This window comes from Fistularia commersonii, chromosome 29 (assembly GCF_037954325.1).
Source record: "Fistularia commersonii isolate RoL2024-O1a breed Wild chromosome 29, RoL_Fcom_v1.0, whole genome shotgun sequence".
Lineage (NCBI taxonomy): Eukaryota > Metazoa > Chordata > Actinopteri > Syngnathiformes > Fistulariidae > Fistularia > Fistularia commersonii.
The window spans coordinates 2,957,633-2,974,409 of NC_141312.1; the positions used below are offsets into that span (position 1 = coordinate 2,957,633).

Here is a 16,777-nt window from a genome sequence, read left to right on the forward strand (position 1 = left end):
AATGGTCAAAGTTGTAAATTGAGTACCTGAGCACTGAAGTTCATGCTCATCAGGTAGCGACAGATGCTGTAGATGTGTATTGTACCTGTAAAAAACATTTTAAGAAAAAAAAAGACGTATTTGATGTAAAAACAGTTCTTTGCCCACAAATAAAACATGGTATCATTTACAGTAAAAACTTCCTTCACCACAACTGCTTAGCATTATTTGTTGACCTTTCTAACAGATGGGTGCTATGGGGGGGTCAGATTTATCAACTTGCAACTTTTCTGTGTAATACTACATTAGGTGAAAATGCTCTGTCTGACTTTTTTGTAAATTAGAGATCAACTATTGATGAATTTTTTTCATTACAAATTTAGATTATACCATTATATAACTGCCAGCAGAGGTACTCGTGTTGTTGAAAAGCCTGCATCATGATTCGGATGAAGTTCAGCACATGCAGCAGCCTAGAAAGCCCCTTCTGGCTGAGAACTCTGTGCCCTTTCTCCTGCTCAAAAATGCACTGCGCACAACCCAGCATTGCCCGAACCTATGTACACATAACACAAATCATTCAACATATCATGTCTAACGTAACCACATGTGCATTATTACACATCGAAAGTGAGATGATACATATATCAAACATTGTCACGCTCACACAGCACATCGTACCTTCATGCTCAAGACTTCAGGGTCCTGATCAAAACCTTGTGGGAAGAATGAGAGTAAGAAGTGGTCCACATCTGTGATATCAGTTATATCCACTGAGGTGAACTGGCGCAAGTGGACCATGTAGCCCTGCCAAAGAGCAAGCTGGTACATCTGCACAACACAGGTGGGAATGGAAGCTTAATACATGATTTTGATTGTGTCTTACTTTCACCAACCATCAGGGCTGAACAAGTGAAAATGTATCATGAGACTCTACCCTGTTTTTTTTCCAGCAGCCAGTTATCTTATCAGTCTATCTATCAAAAGCATAGCACTATACACTGAATAGTGTCAGAAACCGAAAATGCTTTAATTGCCAAATGCACAATGTACATAGGAATTTGATTTGGTAAATCAAGCTCCTTATAGTAGGAAATTTTAAAGAATCCAGAAATAATTTATAATAAGAAGATATACAATACACAATACAAATATACAAAAAAATATATATATAATATATATATATATATATATACAGAAAAGGAAGGGGGGGGCAGTGTCTTTGGGAGCTGTTCAAATGTCTGGTGGTTCTGGCCATGATGAACCTTAACCTACATAAACACACAACTGCTTTTTAATCTTAAAGGCACTAGTAATTTTCACATTATTGAAATAATGCACTCAACTGTTGTTTCAAAATCTGATCATGTTGCCTGGCAAAACTTAAAATGAGTAAAATCTTTAGGGCTGTATTTCTGACACAACCTTTATTCCAAGGAGGAAATCCGCGACCTGCAACATGCGCTCCTGGTACAACTTTGGAGGGAGTCGATGCTTGAAGTTTCTCCATATCTCTGTCAGAGTTTTAATCCTTCAAAATAAAACATCCCGGTGTTACAAAGGTGATGACACTGTCACAGTAAACTGTGACGGTATCGCAGTAGTACCAACTTTTCTGGAATGTTGTTCATCTATGCCACAGATAAAGACATTTTTCAAATATAATTCACAATTTGAAAAAATCCTTTTTGAATCTAATATAAATGGGATAATTTATAGAAACATAATATAACATATATAATATAAAATTAAAATTTGGTGCATGATAACTTGCCCGTTAATGTTTGTATGTCTATATATGTGGCCCTGTGATCTACTGGCACCTGGTCGAGCCCTGTGACCCCTGAGCTCAGGATAAGCAGTATACAGAATGAATGATTACAAGTGCATGGATAAACCAGAGTTTGGTTAACAAAAGTGGAGTAAAGTAGTGAAACTTCAAGGACCTTGAACATTATGTTTACTTTCGTTAAAAAATAGAGACTCGAAACATTTGGTGGTACACATGATACCTGTATCTATTGTTTACATCTGTTTGAGTGTCATGTCAGATAAAAAATTGGTTCGAATAAAGACCAACGACGTGGGTCTCATGTAGAACTTCTTCCTAGGGATTACGAGGTTAAATAATAGCACAGTCTATTTTTTATCAGTAAATTAAATGTACATTAGCTTGTGAGAAATGTGCTAGCTAGTTAGCCGCGTCAGGTAAACTTTAGCCAGCTGTGACAGCATCTTACCCTTTAGCATAAGAGACGTTGTCCCGAGCGGCCGCCGAGGCCACCCGCCTCATCAGCGTCATAAACGAGGTAATTTCCGCTTCAAAATTCAAGATAACCGGGTTTCTTTTGTCGAGTTTCCCGTAATAGGACGCTGGCAAGTCCATTTCTGACCCGTTTATCGCCAAGGTAAACTCGTAAACCCTGTCTAAGCTAGTATGTTGTGAACAACGAGCAGTTTGAGGCGTCCGGGCGCGTCGCTATGGCAACGACTCCGAGGGCACGGGCCGTGAGGGTGAAGCTGTGACGTCACATAGGGGAAATAAACACTGTGTTCAAATAAATATAGCGATAATAAGGAAAACTCAATCAAATAAAACTGGTTTAAAGCGGTATCAGGCATTTATTGCACACATTCCAGGATTTTTAAATTAAATGGATAGCACACATTTATTTTGCTGACATGCTGAGAAAACCTGCATTAATTTTGAATTTAAAATGAATAATGATTTAGATTTCATTTGTCTTTTCAAATAATGTTTTTTTTAATCAATACATCTGTCTGTAACATGTTTTACTGTGACACTTGAGAAAGATAATTAATTATGATTATTATAATGACTGTTGTTCAATTAAATCTTTTAATTTTTTATCAAGTTTATTTTGTTTTTCTTTATTTAGATCATTTGTTATTCACAAATTATTGGGTTTTTTTTTCAGATGCACCTCATTTTCCCAAATATGCCAAGGCATAATTCGTTTCCACAATTGTCATAGACAAACAATCACCCACAATAATGCAACCAATAATTTCAGTAATTACATATTTAAAAATATAAAAACAGATCTGATAAAATTGAGTTTTTGCCATAATTGTCTGCATATTGTCTCTTCTATTTTCAGACAATTTGCACGGTAACTTTTAAGGGTTTTTCTGGGTTAGTCTCCTTTTAGTTTGAAAGGTAATTTCATGAATGTTTTCTTGTTATTCCTGATAAATTTTAGGGTAAATGTTTGATAATTACCAGCGAGAGCCATTATTTCCAAAACCATTGATAGAACTTACTGAATAACGAAGGGGTCTTGGTGTCAATGATCATTTTACTTTAGCGTTCTTTCCAAATTGTATATACCATTGATGGCATATCACAGATGGGTGATAGAGATATTGATAAGTTGCCCGGCCCTGAAGGCAGGACTTCATATTTGCCATCTGAGCTCACAGCAAATCGATACAAGTTTAAAGTGTCACCTAATGCTGCCCCAGACAAACTCATCATTTCCCATTCAATCACTCCGCACACAGTCCTAAAGCTCCTGGCACTCAAAGCAGAGCAGGCTAATGCTCTGGCAGCTGTTCGTCAAACAAACTCAAACAAAATCACACACCGATACAGACGGGGGCATTTCCTGGGGAATGAGCAAAGGCAGCATCAGCAGTATTCCTGGCCAGTGTCATCTCATGAGCGGGAGAGGCGAGAGACAGAGATACCGAGCGGCGGAAAGAGCGAGAGACAGACAGACAGACAGACAGTCGCTGTCAGACAGATAAAACAATGAGGGCAATGGAGGGATAAACAGTTGACATCATTGTTCCAGAAAGATCAGCCTCTTGGCAGGGTTACTCTGCCAGTGTGCATGGGGTGTTTTGGAGGGGTGGGGAGAGGTAGGGAATGCAAACGCTTTAGGGTGGGAGGGGAAAGGTCTATAAATTGGCCGTAGGGGAACACAGCAGCACCCATCTCAGACCAAGTGTCACCCCTCTCGGATAACCAATACTTTTTCATCTCTTCCGGAGCCTCGTCATGGATATCCCCATCCAGTATCCCTGGTACCGCCGTGCCTTCCCTCCTCGCTTCCCTGACTTGTCCATGGTAGAGCCTCTTGCGGATTGGCCACTGGTCTGGCCCTTCCCATGGTCCTTCCCCTGGGTCCGCTCCTCATTCATGCGCTGGATCAACTGGCCCGACAATGGACACAGTGAGGTACGACCGAGCGCTCCTCTTCCCTAAAAAACAACAAAAAAAAATAGTTGGATAAGTGTTTGAAGTTCCCCTCCAGTAAAACTCATAGCATCTTCAAACTGAGAAATTAAATATATTTGTGTAGTTTTGTATTGGGGAGTGCTTGAGGATTTTGATCTGAAAAAAAAATACAGCAAAAAATTAGCTGTCAAAGTAAGTTAGTATGTCTGAGATTTTTTTAAAAAACAACAACTTGCTTACCAGTACCACTAATGTTATTTCTCTTGAGTTTTACCCTAATAACGATGACGAATATACTGCACCCTGTAAAAAGACATGCCGCCTTTTGTCGTGGCCGATTCCAGGCCGGAGCGGAGCTGCATCTGAGTTTGTTTACTGCACCGTGCTAACGCTGTCGCCGTCTCTCTACCTAGATGCGTGTGGAGAAGGATCGCTATGTGATCTATCTGGATGTGAAGCATTTCTCACCCGATGAGTTGTCAGTCAATGTCAGTGACGAGTTTATCACAATACACGCCAAACATGAAGACAGACAGGTAAGACAGACTCTCAGACCACCAGATAGAAGTCCGTCCACGAACAGAATCCAGCTTTACCGATGTTCCGAACGATTCTATCTTCAGGACGACCACGGATTTGTCTCCAGGGAGTTCCTGAGGAAGTACAAGCTTCCCACTGGCGTGTCATGCGCTGATGTCACCTCCAGTCTGTCCTTCGACGGCGTGCTGACGATCACCGCACCACGGTCATCTCCCGGCCCGGAGCGCAACATCCCGATAACCTGTGAAGATGGAACGGCAAAACAGAAAATGTAGAGGGGAGATGGACGCCACAGATTTGGTTTCGCTACTAACCCAAAGCCTGTTTTTATATTTAACCTGTTCAAGTTTTGTTAACAGTTCATGATAAATGTAGGTGGGGTCATCATGTCTAGACTTCTGCAAGTGTGTTCTAATAAACCAGCATCTAACTCCAAACTCAGTATGATTCTGCTATGCCTGCGAAACAACAAAATCTAAATACTAATATCTTGAGTCCATACAAGAGGTGGTTTAAAAGGGGCTCAAATCAGTTTACAAACAGAAAAATGGAGAGAGAGAGAGAGAGAGGGAGGGGAGGGAAATGCTTAAAAAAACTAACTGTGCATGCCATTGCGGCTTGGGATATTATTTATTAATGCATACAGTATATTTATCATTTTAATTTCAGTTATTTACATGGCTGTGGGCGGGTTCGGTTCCACCTCAGCCGTATTCTTTGGAACAAGGTGTTGATTCCTATTCGTGTTAAGGGTGGGAGGGAGGGGGATTCCCCGTATGACTTTTACAGTCGGTGGGTGGCGATTAAAGAGCCGCCAAAGGACCACGGGACCACGTTTGCGCCCCTTTGCGTGGAAGAAAGACGGCGAGGCAGCAGGAAAAGATTACTGGATATTAGAGGAACTAAAAATTCACAGGTGGAAGCCTTTTATCATGGAGCCCTCCTCTGCAAGGGGGCAGGGTCACAGAGCTGCTATGAATCTGTGTATGCATGGATGCGTGTGTGTGTGTGAGTGTGTGTGTGTGTGTGTGAAAGTGAGGCAGAATGAGAGAGAGAGAGCCATGTTTTATCAGAGTGAGTACACGTGTTCCTTAATGCGAGACTTACAGAGCGCTATATTGTCTTATTAACACCGAACCCACAAATAGAATAAATGTTGAATCATGAAATTACACGTGTGTTTTTAATATATTTCTTTAAAAAAATTGAAGTCTGTCTGTCCTCAGAAACATTTCAGCAAGAACAATTAATGAAGTTACCCACTTTTTTTTTTTTGACATGTCAAAATCATTGAAGACAGATTCGGAAAAGGTTGACAACTAATAAGAAAATCTTTTTTTTAGTGATCAATATTAGTCAGATGCTGCAAATTTGTGCATTTGTGGTTTGGACTGATGTTGCATCTTTAACAATACACAACGCAAAACAACAAGAGGCATTTCCAAAAACATCGATCTAATCCCTTTATTCATAAAGCATTAAATTTGCATTACATTCGGCCTTCACTTCCAAAGATACAATTAGAAAGTAAAGAAAAACGGTAGTTAAAACCTAGAAACAAGATACAAACAATGATTGAAAGACTTCAATCAATCAAAACGACAGACAGAAATCTAAAAAGGAGCAACAAGCAAGAATCGTCCCTGCTGATATTACATATCATATATATATACATGCTTTCTCCTGCACAGTAGGTGACAATTTCAGTGCTCTAGATATGATTATATAGATGTCATATTCTGCAGAGCCGGTGGCCCAAATCCCTCCAAAGAGCACACTGTAAGCAAGATATCTATAAGGTGTGTGTGCAGAAGTGAACTGCGTGGATTTTCACCAGAGGGTTGTCAGCGTGATGGATGATGGCCAAGTCAGTAACAGTAGAAGTCCCATTTCTACAAATCAGAAGACACATACAGTGAGGATAAACTCAATGCGTGCGCATCTGTGTGTGTGTGTGTGTGTGTGTGTGTCACCTACGGTTGTCTTCACTTCAGTTGTAGCTGGCATCAGCGGGTGCGTCTCCTCCACGACGCTGCTGGGAAAGTGACCGACTTTGGCCTCCTGCTGTCCGTAATACGAGTCCTGTACCTAAAAATGGATTTCACGCACGCACTACTCAGAGAAGTGTGACGAATACGATATTAGACATAAGATAGGCGTTTGTTTTGATTTGCAGAAACCCCCGTGTTCACTCACACTCCCGGCCCAGAAGAGGTTCCCTCTGCCCATCAGCATTGCGTAGACGTAGACGAGCTGACCCTGTCTGATGGGGATGAACCTGCAGTCTCCAGGATAGTAGTCCTGAACTGCACGAGCTATCAGGATGGGATCTGTGCGGGAGCGACAGAGGGCGAGTCATGTGGGATTGAAAAGAAGATTAGGCGACTCAGCGCTTTTGTGTGGCACCCCGGAGTAGCTTAGTGAAATAGATAAATACACAAATAAATCAAAGAAATAAATGAATAAAATCTGCCGGATATCTCGTTCTAATGATCTATTAAAATTTGCTAGATATGTTTGTTGAAGTGTTGCCGTTCTTGCTTGCAAATGATTCCTGCATGGGAAAAACTTTTTATGTAGATCCACACAATTATGAAGATGTGGAAATAATAATAAAAAAAAAAAAAACGACGTGTGAATTTACGCGTTACTTACGACTGCATTCGGCGTCCGCGCACAGCTTCTTGTCGGCGAGTTTCGGCATCTGTCTCTCAGCATCGGAGGCCGGCAGGAGCAACCACAATGAAAGGGCGAGCAAGAGTTTGCACGACGTGCGCGATCCCGAGGCCATGTTGGACTCCCGCTGAAAGTCCTGCAGGCCTTTTTTCCTTTGCCCTGGCTCTGTTTTCTGCCGGCCCTTCTGTCCCAACCCCCTCGCTTATACGGGAACGCAAGACAGCCCTCCTTTCAAACCCCTTGAGAAGGTAAACAGGATGGTGGAGGAGGGGACGAGGCCGGGGTCCAGGTTAGACAGACCCCTGCTTGTGCTCCCACCTTCTCCTTATTCCGTCCTGCAACCTCTGTCGCCCCGATTGCTCTGCAGAGCTCTGCATCACAGCGTGCAAATCCTTGTTCTTCTCCTACTTTGATCAGCCACTAGATGTCAGAGCAGTGGCTGTCTCCCCAGTACACACACACACACACACACACATGTCGACTTCTTCCCTGCTCCTGCTTCACACATTCTTAACCAGAGAGGTGGAGCTTCCACCCCCATGTATGTACACACTGCGTGTTTCCACTGCCAAGGAAACCTGACGAGCCTCTCCTGTTCAAACACTCACTCACCAAACAGGAAGACCATACCTGCCAGCCGAGTCAGGTAAGACAGGATTCGTGTGTTTCTTTCTAAAAAGTAAAAAAAAAAAAATCTTTTAGACAGACATTGTCCTTTATTGGAGGTACAAAACCTTCACTGCGATATCACATTGTTTTTTATTTCTAAATCACTGCAAGATTGCAGTGTGAGATAGCCGAAACCGCAGACGGTGACGCCAGATACGGGTGACAGGAGTTTTAAATAGCAACTATTATTTCCTGCTGCGACTGGAAACAACAATAAACGGCAGCCATGTCTGGCCAAGCCTTAAAAATGTGTATCATATGTTTTTCAATGTTGGAGCATTAAAAATTGGTTGACGTAGACTATTGTGATGTAATGATTACCTCCAACCTCGGTAAGAATAATTAACTTTTTATATTGGATTGAAGGCAATAAACAGGCGAGGGCAATGTGCCTGGAATTCAAGAAGCGAGGAAAACAAAGATGGTATTTCGGTCACTTAACAAAAGCGCCCGTCGGACAAAAGATCCTCTTTTAGGCCATATGGGGTTATGTTTCAAGAAAACAACTACTGATACTTGCACAATGCCTCATGGATGCCCCAAATGTCACAGTTTGTCACTTCGAGGATTTTTTGTGAGGCCGTGTTTTTCTCTTCTGCAGGTTTTGCAAAGAAGAATTGAGCAATAGCGGGACGATTCAGATCACTTTGACTCGAGAAACCCCTCGGAGATGCGTCGTTCCTGAGACTGAGATCGTCCCCCTGCGTCCCTGACCCGTGACATGTTCTCTGACGGACTCCAAAAAGCCTGCAGCGATGTTCACCGCAAGGAAAAATAGTCTTCCCTCCCCGAGTCTGGAGGACTCCTTCTTTCCTCTCCCTTCAGCCTCCGCCATCTCGCTCTCCTTCGGTCTGCCCTCCTGCACGTCCCCTCACGGCAGCATCGATAGCGGCGGCGTGATAGAGACAGACCTGATTCTCGCCGCCGAGCTCGGCCAGGCCTTGCTGGAGAAGAATGAGGAGCTGGCGGCGTCTCTGGAGCAGAGGGAGAGGCAGGTGGAGGTGAGGATGTGAAGGTTTATCCGCATAAAATGGAATTATTAATCCCAGATTTCGTCTCACAGGCGTTTTGCCCGTCTATTAAAAAAATTGGATGTGCAAAATTGTCACCGCCGTCCTGTTTGCACATCATTTGATGAAACTAGAAGTGTGCTTCACTCACTTGTGGGAAAAATTATTCCATGAATTTAAATGGGATTTTCTAACCATGAAATGAAGCGCATTTTTTCTCCGATATTCAACATGCAAATGTGTGCGTGCGTAATTGACACACACACATATGTGAAACTCCACACCTGGAGCAACAGTTGCATGCTATGAAACTCGAAACATACTTGTGTCAAACAATGATAATAACAGAGTTCTGACACATACTTTGTCCAAAAAAAATTGAAAACTCAAACTAATTTACATACACTGCTCAAAAAAATAAAGGGAGCACTTAAAAAACACATCCTAGATCTAAATGAATGAAATATTCTTATGAAATACTTTGCTCTTTACACAGTTGAATGTGCTGACAACAAAATCACACAAAAATGATCAATGGAAATCAATTGTATCAACCCATGGAGGTCTGGATTAGGAATCACACTCAAAATTAAAGTGTAAAAACAAACTCCAGGCTGATCCAACTTTGATGTAATGTCCTTAAAACAAGTCAAAATGAATGTGTGTTGCTTCCTGAGTGGACACTATGATTTCACAGAAGTGTGATTGACTTGGAGTTACATTGTGTTGTTCAAGTGTTCCCTTTATTTTTTCGAGCAGTATATTTATCTCCTCTGGTAGAAAAAGGTAGAAGAAGTAGTTGGCTTTTTGAGGATCTAAACGTGGATTTGCTACATCCCCCCCCCCCAAAAGATCAGACATATATTGATATTAATTGGAATTCATCAGATTGGCTTCTTTAATTTGATCATAGTAATTATATGAAAATTATTTAAAAAATGCGTGTTTTCACCGTTACACAATTGATCCTAAGAGACATGACTAAGCCTGGAAAAGTTGAGAACCACGATCATTATTTGGGAAAAGGGGAAAAATAAGAAAAATTGAAGACGCAATTCTATATTTTCCGAATCTTATGGTGGATGTCATGTATCAGTCTTTGCAGCAGGAGAAACATGTTCTCCAGAGGAAGTTGGAAATGAGCGAGCTGGCCTCGGGGCAGCGGGAGGCCGAGCTGAACGGAGATATGGCCGTCTTGAAGGCTGAGCTGGAGCAACATCACATCCAAGGTCGAGACCGGAGACGGGATGAGAGCGAACAGCTGACGCAGCTGGCTAACCATAACCAACAGTTAGTGGAGCAGCTCGCAGAGGTGAGTAAACACCATGCACTGAACAAACCGCTTTGTGCATTTTGCATACATCACCGTAAAAAAAAAAATCAGCATTCCGTTGACGTAATGGTATTTGACGAGACTTTTTGGGGGTGAGAACTTCTCTGCGTGTTCGTGGGTTCACAGCGGAGTCACACAGACATGAGCAATGTGGAATAGCAGGTTCTGGAAAGCGCTGCTTTCGTCACCTCGTCGTACAATAGCTTTTGTCAATGTTTCCATTTGCCGCCCATCCAGGCCGTGACACTGGAGCACTCCTTGAGGACCGAGCTGCGGTCCCTCAGGGAGGAGATGGAAGAGTCGACTTTTAGCCGAAACATCAGCTTCACGCAGTTGGAGAACATACAAGCTGAGGTACAAATACACACTCACCCTTGACTGATCCCTACAGAGTGGCTTATTCACCGAATTAGCTGAGGAGTCGCAAGAAGAATCCCTGGGATCACGAGCGCCCCCTACCTTGAGGCAGGAGAACTGCATGCCTCACTTGGTGGCTCTTGGCAGCCGTTTTATGATCACTTAGCTAAAGACACAACTAACACACATACAGTTTTTGACCAAAAAACACTTCACATTGGAAATGTAGCTCATATAGCAAAAGCAAATAGTGACATACGTCCCTTTTTTTAAAGAGATAATTGCATTATCTGTATTTATAATCAATTATGCAAGGGAAGTTGTATTTATATACAGGTTTATCACAGCTTTAATTGGTAATATTTAGAATTAATATTTGGTAATTTTAGATTTTATCAAGTAAAAACTAAATATATAAATTATCCCCTTGGTAATCTCCCTTCCAGGATGGGACAGTATGATAGTGAAATAAGACTATTTCACTTCACTAAATACCATCTAATTTGGGTTTTAATGGACGTCCATTCCAAAAGATAGATAGATAGATATAGATCCAGGTATTAACCAGTGTCGTGCGGTGAGGTTTGTGGCTGGTGAGGCACTGACTTCATGGCAAACAGATTTACAAACATACGAATCTACAGAGTAGCTGATTTACTATTTGATTGGCTGCGGTTAATGAGCAAGAGCGCCCCCTACCATGAGGCAGGAGAACTGCATGCCTCACTTAGTGGATCTTCGCAACCGTTTTCTGATCGCTCAGCACAAGAAACTAGTAACACACACACAGTTGTTGACAAACTGGAAATGTAGTTCATATAGCAAAAGTGTTTAAACATTTTAATAGAGACAGCAATACAGCAGTCAGCTGTCATTGTGGAATCTATATTGAGGCATAACAGGCCGTGGCCTCACCGCACATCTCTTCTCAATATTTGAACAGTAAATGTGAAAATCAAGCGATTTTGAATAAAAAAACTATCTAAAACTGGTGGTGTTAAATGAAAAATACCTTTTTAGTGCAAATCACTGATAAATATAAGCTTTTTTTCATTTGACACTTTTTTCTTTCCAAGATTGGTTAGTGAGGCACGGCCTCTCCTGCCTCCCCTGACTGAACGTCACTGATCCAGAGAAAGAACAACTTTAAACCAGCACGTGACAAAAGCAGTCCTGCATTTGAACTTAGTCACTGATTCACTTTTTTATTACGGTAATCTTTATTCAGGTTTCTTCCTGGACAGGGATGTGCACTACAAGAATTTACCACTTTTTAAATGTCTAGAGGTTCTCGGTCATCCAGGTCATGGTGACTTCACCCCTCATTTCAGATGAGGAACTTAACAAGCCTCTGGGATGAGGGGTGAAACATCAAGTGAAGAAATTTCAAATCCAGTTGCCACGACAAGAAGATTTTCAACTTTTTAAACTATGTTATTGACTCTCTGATCGATGTCGTGCAGAACCGGGTGTTGAGGGACCGGCTGTCAAACATGGATGCGCAGCTGAGGGCTTCACAAGAGGAAACCAACAGGCTGCGGGCCGAGAAGGAGAGCCTGAGGGAGAGGCTGTCTGACCTGCAGGAAACTCTGAGGGACAAAGAAGCGGAGGTGAGGATCAGATCGGCGACCGCGTGATGCTTTCCAGGCAACCGGAGGGAGCGATTCGCCGCCGCACATCCAGTATCGGACTAATCACTAACATGAAGCTTGTGAGGATGCAGCTCATGGTCCGTGTGTGTGCTTGTGTGTGTGTAGATAGAGCAGGAGCAGGGAGTGGTGTTTGAGTTGCGTACCTTGAATCGCTCTCTGCAGCAAAAAGCTCTGAACATGGGAGAGGAGAGCATCCTGGGCGGTACACACACACAGCCCTTGTCCCTGCTTAGTGAGATACAGCAATCGCAGGTACACACACACAGAAACACACTCTTGCAGACGCTTACTAATTCTTACCTAATACTGAAAAAATGCTCAATGCTTGATAAAGATGCTTTTGGTAGAGTGTTCCTGAAATGAATATCTCCTGTTGAATCTAAAACTGAGCAGAAGAAGAAGGTCACAGCGGCTAATATGCGGCATCTCATAGCAAAACGACGAGGAGAATTAAGGATTTCCCGAGAGGACGTTGACGTGTGTGTTCTGTACGGTGCGAGCCGCGCCGAAAAATAACATTTGCCATAAACTCCTGCATGTGTTTCCTCTGCTTAAAGGCCAAAGAAGCTCTTCTGGCTCACTCTACAATCCTCCAAGCAAGAGATGAAGAGATCCAAACCCTCAAAGAGAAGGTCTGCTGCACGAAAAACACTTTGCACAAACACTGTTGCACATGCAGCACATTCAAGCCTCCCCATCCAGCAACCAGATTACTTCAAATTTATTGTGGACCTACAGCAATGGTGCCTTTTCAGGGCGAATCCTATACGGCAACTATAGTTCCATGAAGTTTCACTGCTACAACCTTTATTTTAGGAGATTTACAGTGCGATAACAATATTTGTTTATAAAAGGGGCTCAGCAGTTACCCTGCCATTTAAATATCATTATATTTTAATGTATTAACTTTCATTTATCAAGTATCTTTTAAAGCATCTCCACATTTTATGTTTACAGATGACATGAATGGGGGTTTTTTTTTCACATTTTTGATCTAAAGGTGGAAGCCGCTTCACTTTTACCTGTGACGGCAGTACCTATAAAAGACAATTGTGGCCTAGAAATACGATAAAGAATGGAAGTCCAATCTAGATTTGATAAATTCCTCGAGACATATTTTCATGGATAACACACACAGAAATGTGTGTGTGGCGTCTATTATGGTTAATAAAATTTAAATTTATAATGAACTTGGAATGTCGCCTAAACTGTTTTTACTGCAGTAGAAAATCCAGCCCGGTTTATGCAAACGGCTCAGAATTGGCTTTCCAAACACTTACATTTTGGTAAATCACTATGGAAACCGCTTCATATATTAATGCATAATGAAATTGTCATTGTTATGCACAATGAAATTTAAATAGTCAACTGCAGCGACAAGCAGATGCACACATTTTTGTCAGGAAGGAGATTTTAAATGTAATATATAATGTAAAAATGTGGAGTGCTGTCAGGAGATAAAATGCATCATTAAATCCTGTCTGGTGTTAATTCATATGTTGCAGCTGAAATCTCAGCAGGAGGAGTTGGACTCCATGCGAGAAGAAGTCAAGCCCTTTCGAAGCAGCCCAGGAAAGCAAAGCTACAGGTGAGTCTGCAGCTTAGCTGGTTTGATGGATTTCATTTCATTTCAAGCGTTCATTCCAGTCGGTGTAAATCAGAAAATGCACGACACTAAATGTAGCATCACAGGACAACCTTAATCGTATTTTCAAACTTCAAAATCAACTTTTTTTTTTATTCTTTTCAAATTATAAGGGTAGCATTTTGCAGGTGTTAAGTTTTGTTTGTTTGTTTGAACATTTTAAGTTGCTGCTTTTTCTTATTTTCTAGGCATACTTTAATGATAATATACATTTCTAATATAAAAAATGTATTATCCGTATTTCAAATGGTCTTAACTTGCAGGACTTTTGTCACGTTGCGGTTTCAAAACTAATTTACTTTAATCAAAAATGCACTGTAAAACTGCTGATGCAACTGCACTTTCATACCATCACTTATTTTTTTGCAACTGCATCTTAGCACTCCTGTCACACATGTCCTGCCTATTTTTATTTATCTTATTCATTGCTATTTATTTATTTATGTCAGTCTATTTATATCGTTGTTTAGCTCTAGTCGTGTATTTTTCACCCTCGCTCTTCCTTGATGTTGCCCAGTGTCATCGCTGATGTTGTTGTTGTCTCTTGTCTACTTATCTGCTGTCTATTTAGTCGTGCAATTTTTTTTGTCTTGCTATTGCCCACGTTCTGCCTTTCTTTTTATATTTATTTCCCTTTTTTTTTTTTTTTGACATTGTTACGCTGCTGTCACAAAGGAATTTCCCCTACGGCGGGGGTGTCAAACTAATTTTGGTCTGATGTCAAGCAGGCCAGACTGGTAAAATCATTATCTAGAAGTAACATTAAGTCCAAGTTTTTCCTTTATTTTAGTGTAAACAGGTAAATTATAAAAATCTTCCTATGTAATGAACTGTTCTCCTAAAAAATACATGACCAATTAATGTTGAAAATGAATATTAAAAAAAGAATTGATGAAGTTACACCCTAAAAATATGTTGCGTTAAAAGAGAAAATCTTGTCACAGTGGGAAAATTTGCCACTAGAATTTATTAGAAAATTAATTGGTAGCATGTATGGGAGGAGGTATAATGTTTACGAGGCTATTCTGGTTATTAAATCAATCTTTTTAATTTTGCCCGTTTTTATTTTATAATCGTTTTTGTGTTTTTTTTATAGAAATAAGAAAAGAAAAGATCATTTTAACAATGTCACTAGATGTTTTTTCATCCAAAAATTATTTTGTTTTCAGATTTTGAAGCAAAGAATACAATGCAAAGATCATTTTTCATTTTTCTGAACTGTTACAATGACCAAAAGACAGCAGGCAGAACTAGAGGTTGCAGAGATGATCTCCATTCAGCCGCCGGCAACCATAAAAACCTATCTTTAACCTAAAAAAAAAAAAACAAAACTGTGCAATATTTCATTTCACTGTCCAATATTCAGAACTGTGCAATATTTCATTTCATAAGAGCTACACTACAATTTTTCCTATTATCATACTATTGTGCACTCCTTACCTCACTTGTTACTAAGACACTTATAGTTTTATCACTTGTTTACTAAGACACTTTATAGTTTCACTGAGACACTTTATAGTTTATTCTTATTTCTAATTCTGCCTTTTTCTTTTTATTATTTATTACTGTTATATTTTCTGTAACTCTGGCACGGCAATTTCCTTCGGGATTAATAAAGTTGTTCTTATCTTATCTTATCTTATCTTATCTGAAGATGTTGAGGTTCTCTTTGGGAGTGACCAGGATGGAGAGGATCAGGAACGAGTCTATCAGAGGAACAGCACATGTTAGATGTTTCGGAGAGAAGGTCAGAGAAGCCAGACTGAGATGGTTGGGTCATGTACAGAGAAGGGATAGAGAATATATTTGTAGACGGATGATGGAATTGGAGCTACCAGGCAAGAGGTCTCCAAGAAGACCAAAGAGAAGATTTATGGACGTAGTGAGAGAGGATATGAAGATAGTTGGTGTGAGAGAGGAGGATACAGAGAATAGGGTTAGATGGAGAAAGTTGACTCGCTGTGGCGACCCCTGACGGGAAAAGCCGAAAGGAGAAGAAGAAGCATGGGAGAAAAATATGCACGGTAGGGGGCCACAAAATATCGATCCAAGGGCCGCGAGTCTGAGACCCCTGCCCTATGGGGATCAATAAAGTTGATCTTATCTTATCCTAGTGATGTCTGCAAGTTGTCTCTGAATTTCCTCTGCACTTGTTTTAAGATCGGCTAATTCTGGCCTCTTCCTGCAGCTCCTTGGAGAGCGAGCTGTCCACGGTGAGACAAGAGAAGGACTCACTGACACAGCAGCTTCTCAACACCATCCAGCACAAGGTGGTGCTCTCCCAGGAGCTGGAAGCGTGGCAGGTGAGTCCAGACCGTCGGAAGATGTCGCCCGGCGATTAAAAAGCGCCTGACGCGTTCGTGTTCCGCACGTCTTCTCGCAGGAGGACATGCGGCTGGTGATCGTTCAGCAGGTGCAGCAGAGGGAGGAGGAGCGGCAGAAAGGCGGAGAGGGAGAAGATACCACCAGAACGTCGGCGCTCAGGAGGAGCAAGTCTTTAAAAATGAAGGGCGAGGAAAAAAAATCTTTCTTCTCGTTTTTTAGAGACAAATAACAGCAAGATGTAAATAGACTGAAACTTTTTCTAATGTGACCGCACATAAATCCTGTTTGAATATATCTGTATTTATGAATGTGCGATAGAAAAATGCTTGTTTTAGAACTTTATATTAAAGTTTTAGCCTCATTCTGATGTTTTTAAGTCACGGTATC

The 16,777-nt window shown here is 41.2% G+C and overlaps 3 protein-coding genes across 5 annotated transcripts; 2 read left to right on the forward strand and 1 right to left on the reverse strand.

Moving 5' to 3' along the window:
• Window positions 1–3,916: 3,916 nt before the first annotated feature.
• Window positions 3,917–5,893, forward strand: cryabb (crystallin, alpha B, b). Its single transcript, XM_086176967.1, has 3 exons — window positions 3,917–4,183; window positions 4,597–4,719; window positions 4,807–5,893. The coding sequence occupies exons 1-3, from the start codon at window positions 4,004–4,006 to the stop codon at window positions 4,996–4,998; spliced, it is 495 nt and encodes a 164-aa protein (XP_086033093.1). The 5' UTR covers window positions 3,917–4,003; the 3' UTR covers window positions 4,999–5,893.
• A 279-nt stretch (window positions 5,894–6,172) lies between these two features.
• On the reverse strand, window positions 6,173–7,800 carry mia (MIA SH3 domain containing). Of its 2 annotated transcripts, none has more exons than XM_086176997.1 (4): window positions 7,379–7,800; window positions 6,920–7,053; window positions 6,697–6,811; window positions 6,173–6,615 (listed from the first exon to the last, which is right to left on the reverse strand). In XM_086176997.1, exons 1-4 carry the CDS (start codon window positions 7,512–7,514, stop codon window positions 6,554–6,556), a joined length of 447 nt encoding a protein of 148 aa, XP_086033123.1. In that variant the 5' UTR covers window positions 7,515–7,800; the 3' UTR covers window positions 6,173–6,553. The 2 variants fall into 2 exon arrangements, with proteins under 2 accessions (XP_086033123.1, XP_086033124.1); XM_086176998.1 differs by having other exon boundaries at window positions 6,701–6,811; window positions 7,379–7,789.
• Window positions 7,801–7,964: 164 nt separating this feature from the next.
• On the forward strand, window positions 7,965–16,751 carry bicdl2 (BICD family like cargo adaptor 2). Of its 2 annotated transcripts, XM_086177467.1 has the most exons (10): window positions 7,965–8,045; window positions 8,670–9,069; window positions 10,175–10,390; window positions 10,649–10,765; window positions 12,232–12,378; window positions 12,526–12,672; window positions 12,978–13,052; window positions 13,926–14,008; window positions 16,254–16,368; window positions 16,449–16,751. In XM_086177467.1, the coding sequence occupies exons 2-10, from the start codon at window positions 8,824–8,826 to the stop codon at window positions 16,617–16,619; spliced, it is 1,317 nt and encodes a 438-aa protein (XP_086033593.1). In that variant the 5' UTR covers window positions 7,965–8,045; window positions 8,670–8,823; the 3' UTR covers window positions 16,620–16,751. The 2 variants fall into 2 exon arrangements, with proteins under 2 accessions (XP_086033593.1, XP_086033594.1); XM_086177468.1 differs by lacking the exon at window positions 12,526–12,672.
• Window positions 16,752–16,777: the final 26 nt, after the last annotated feature.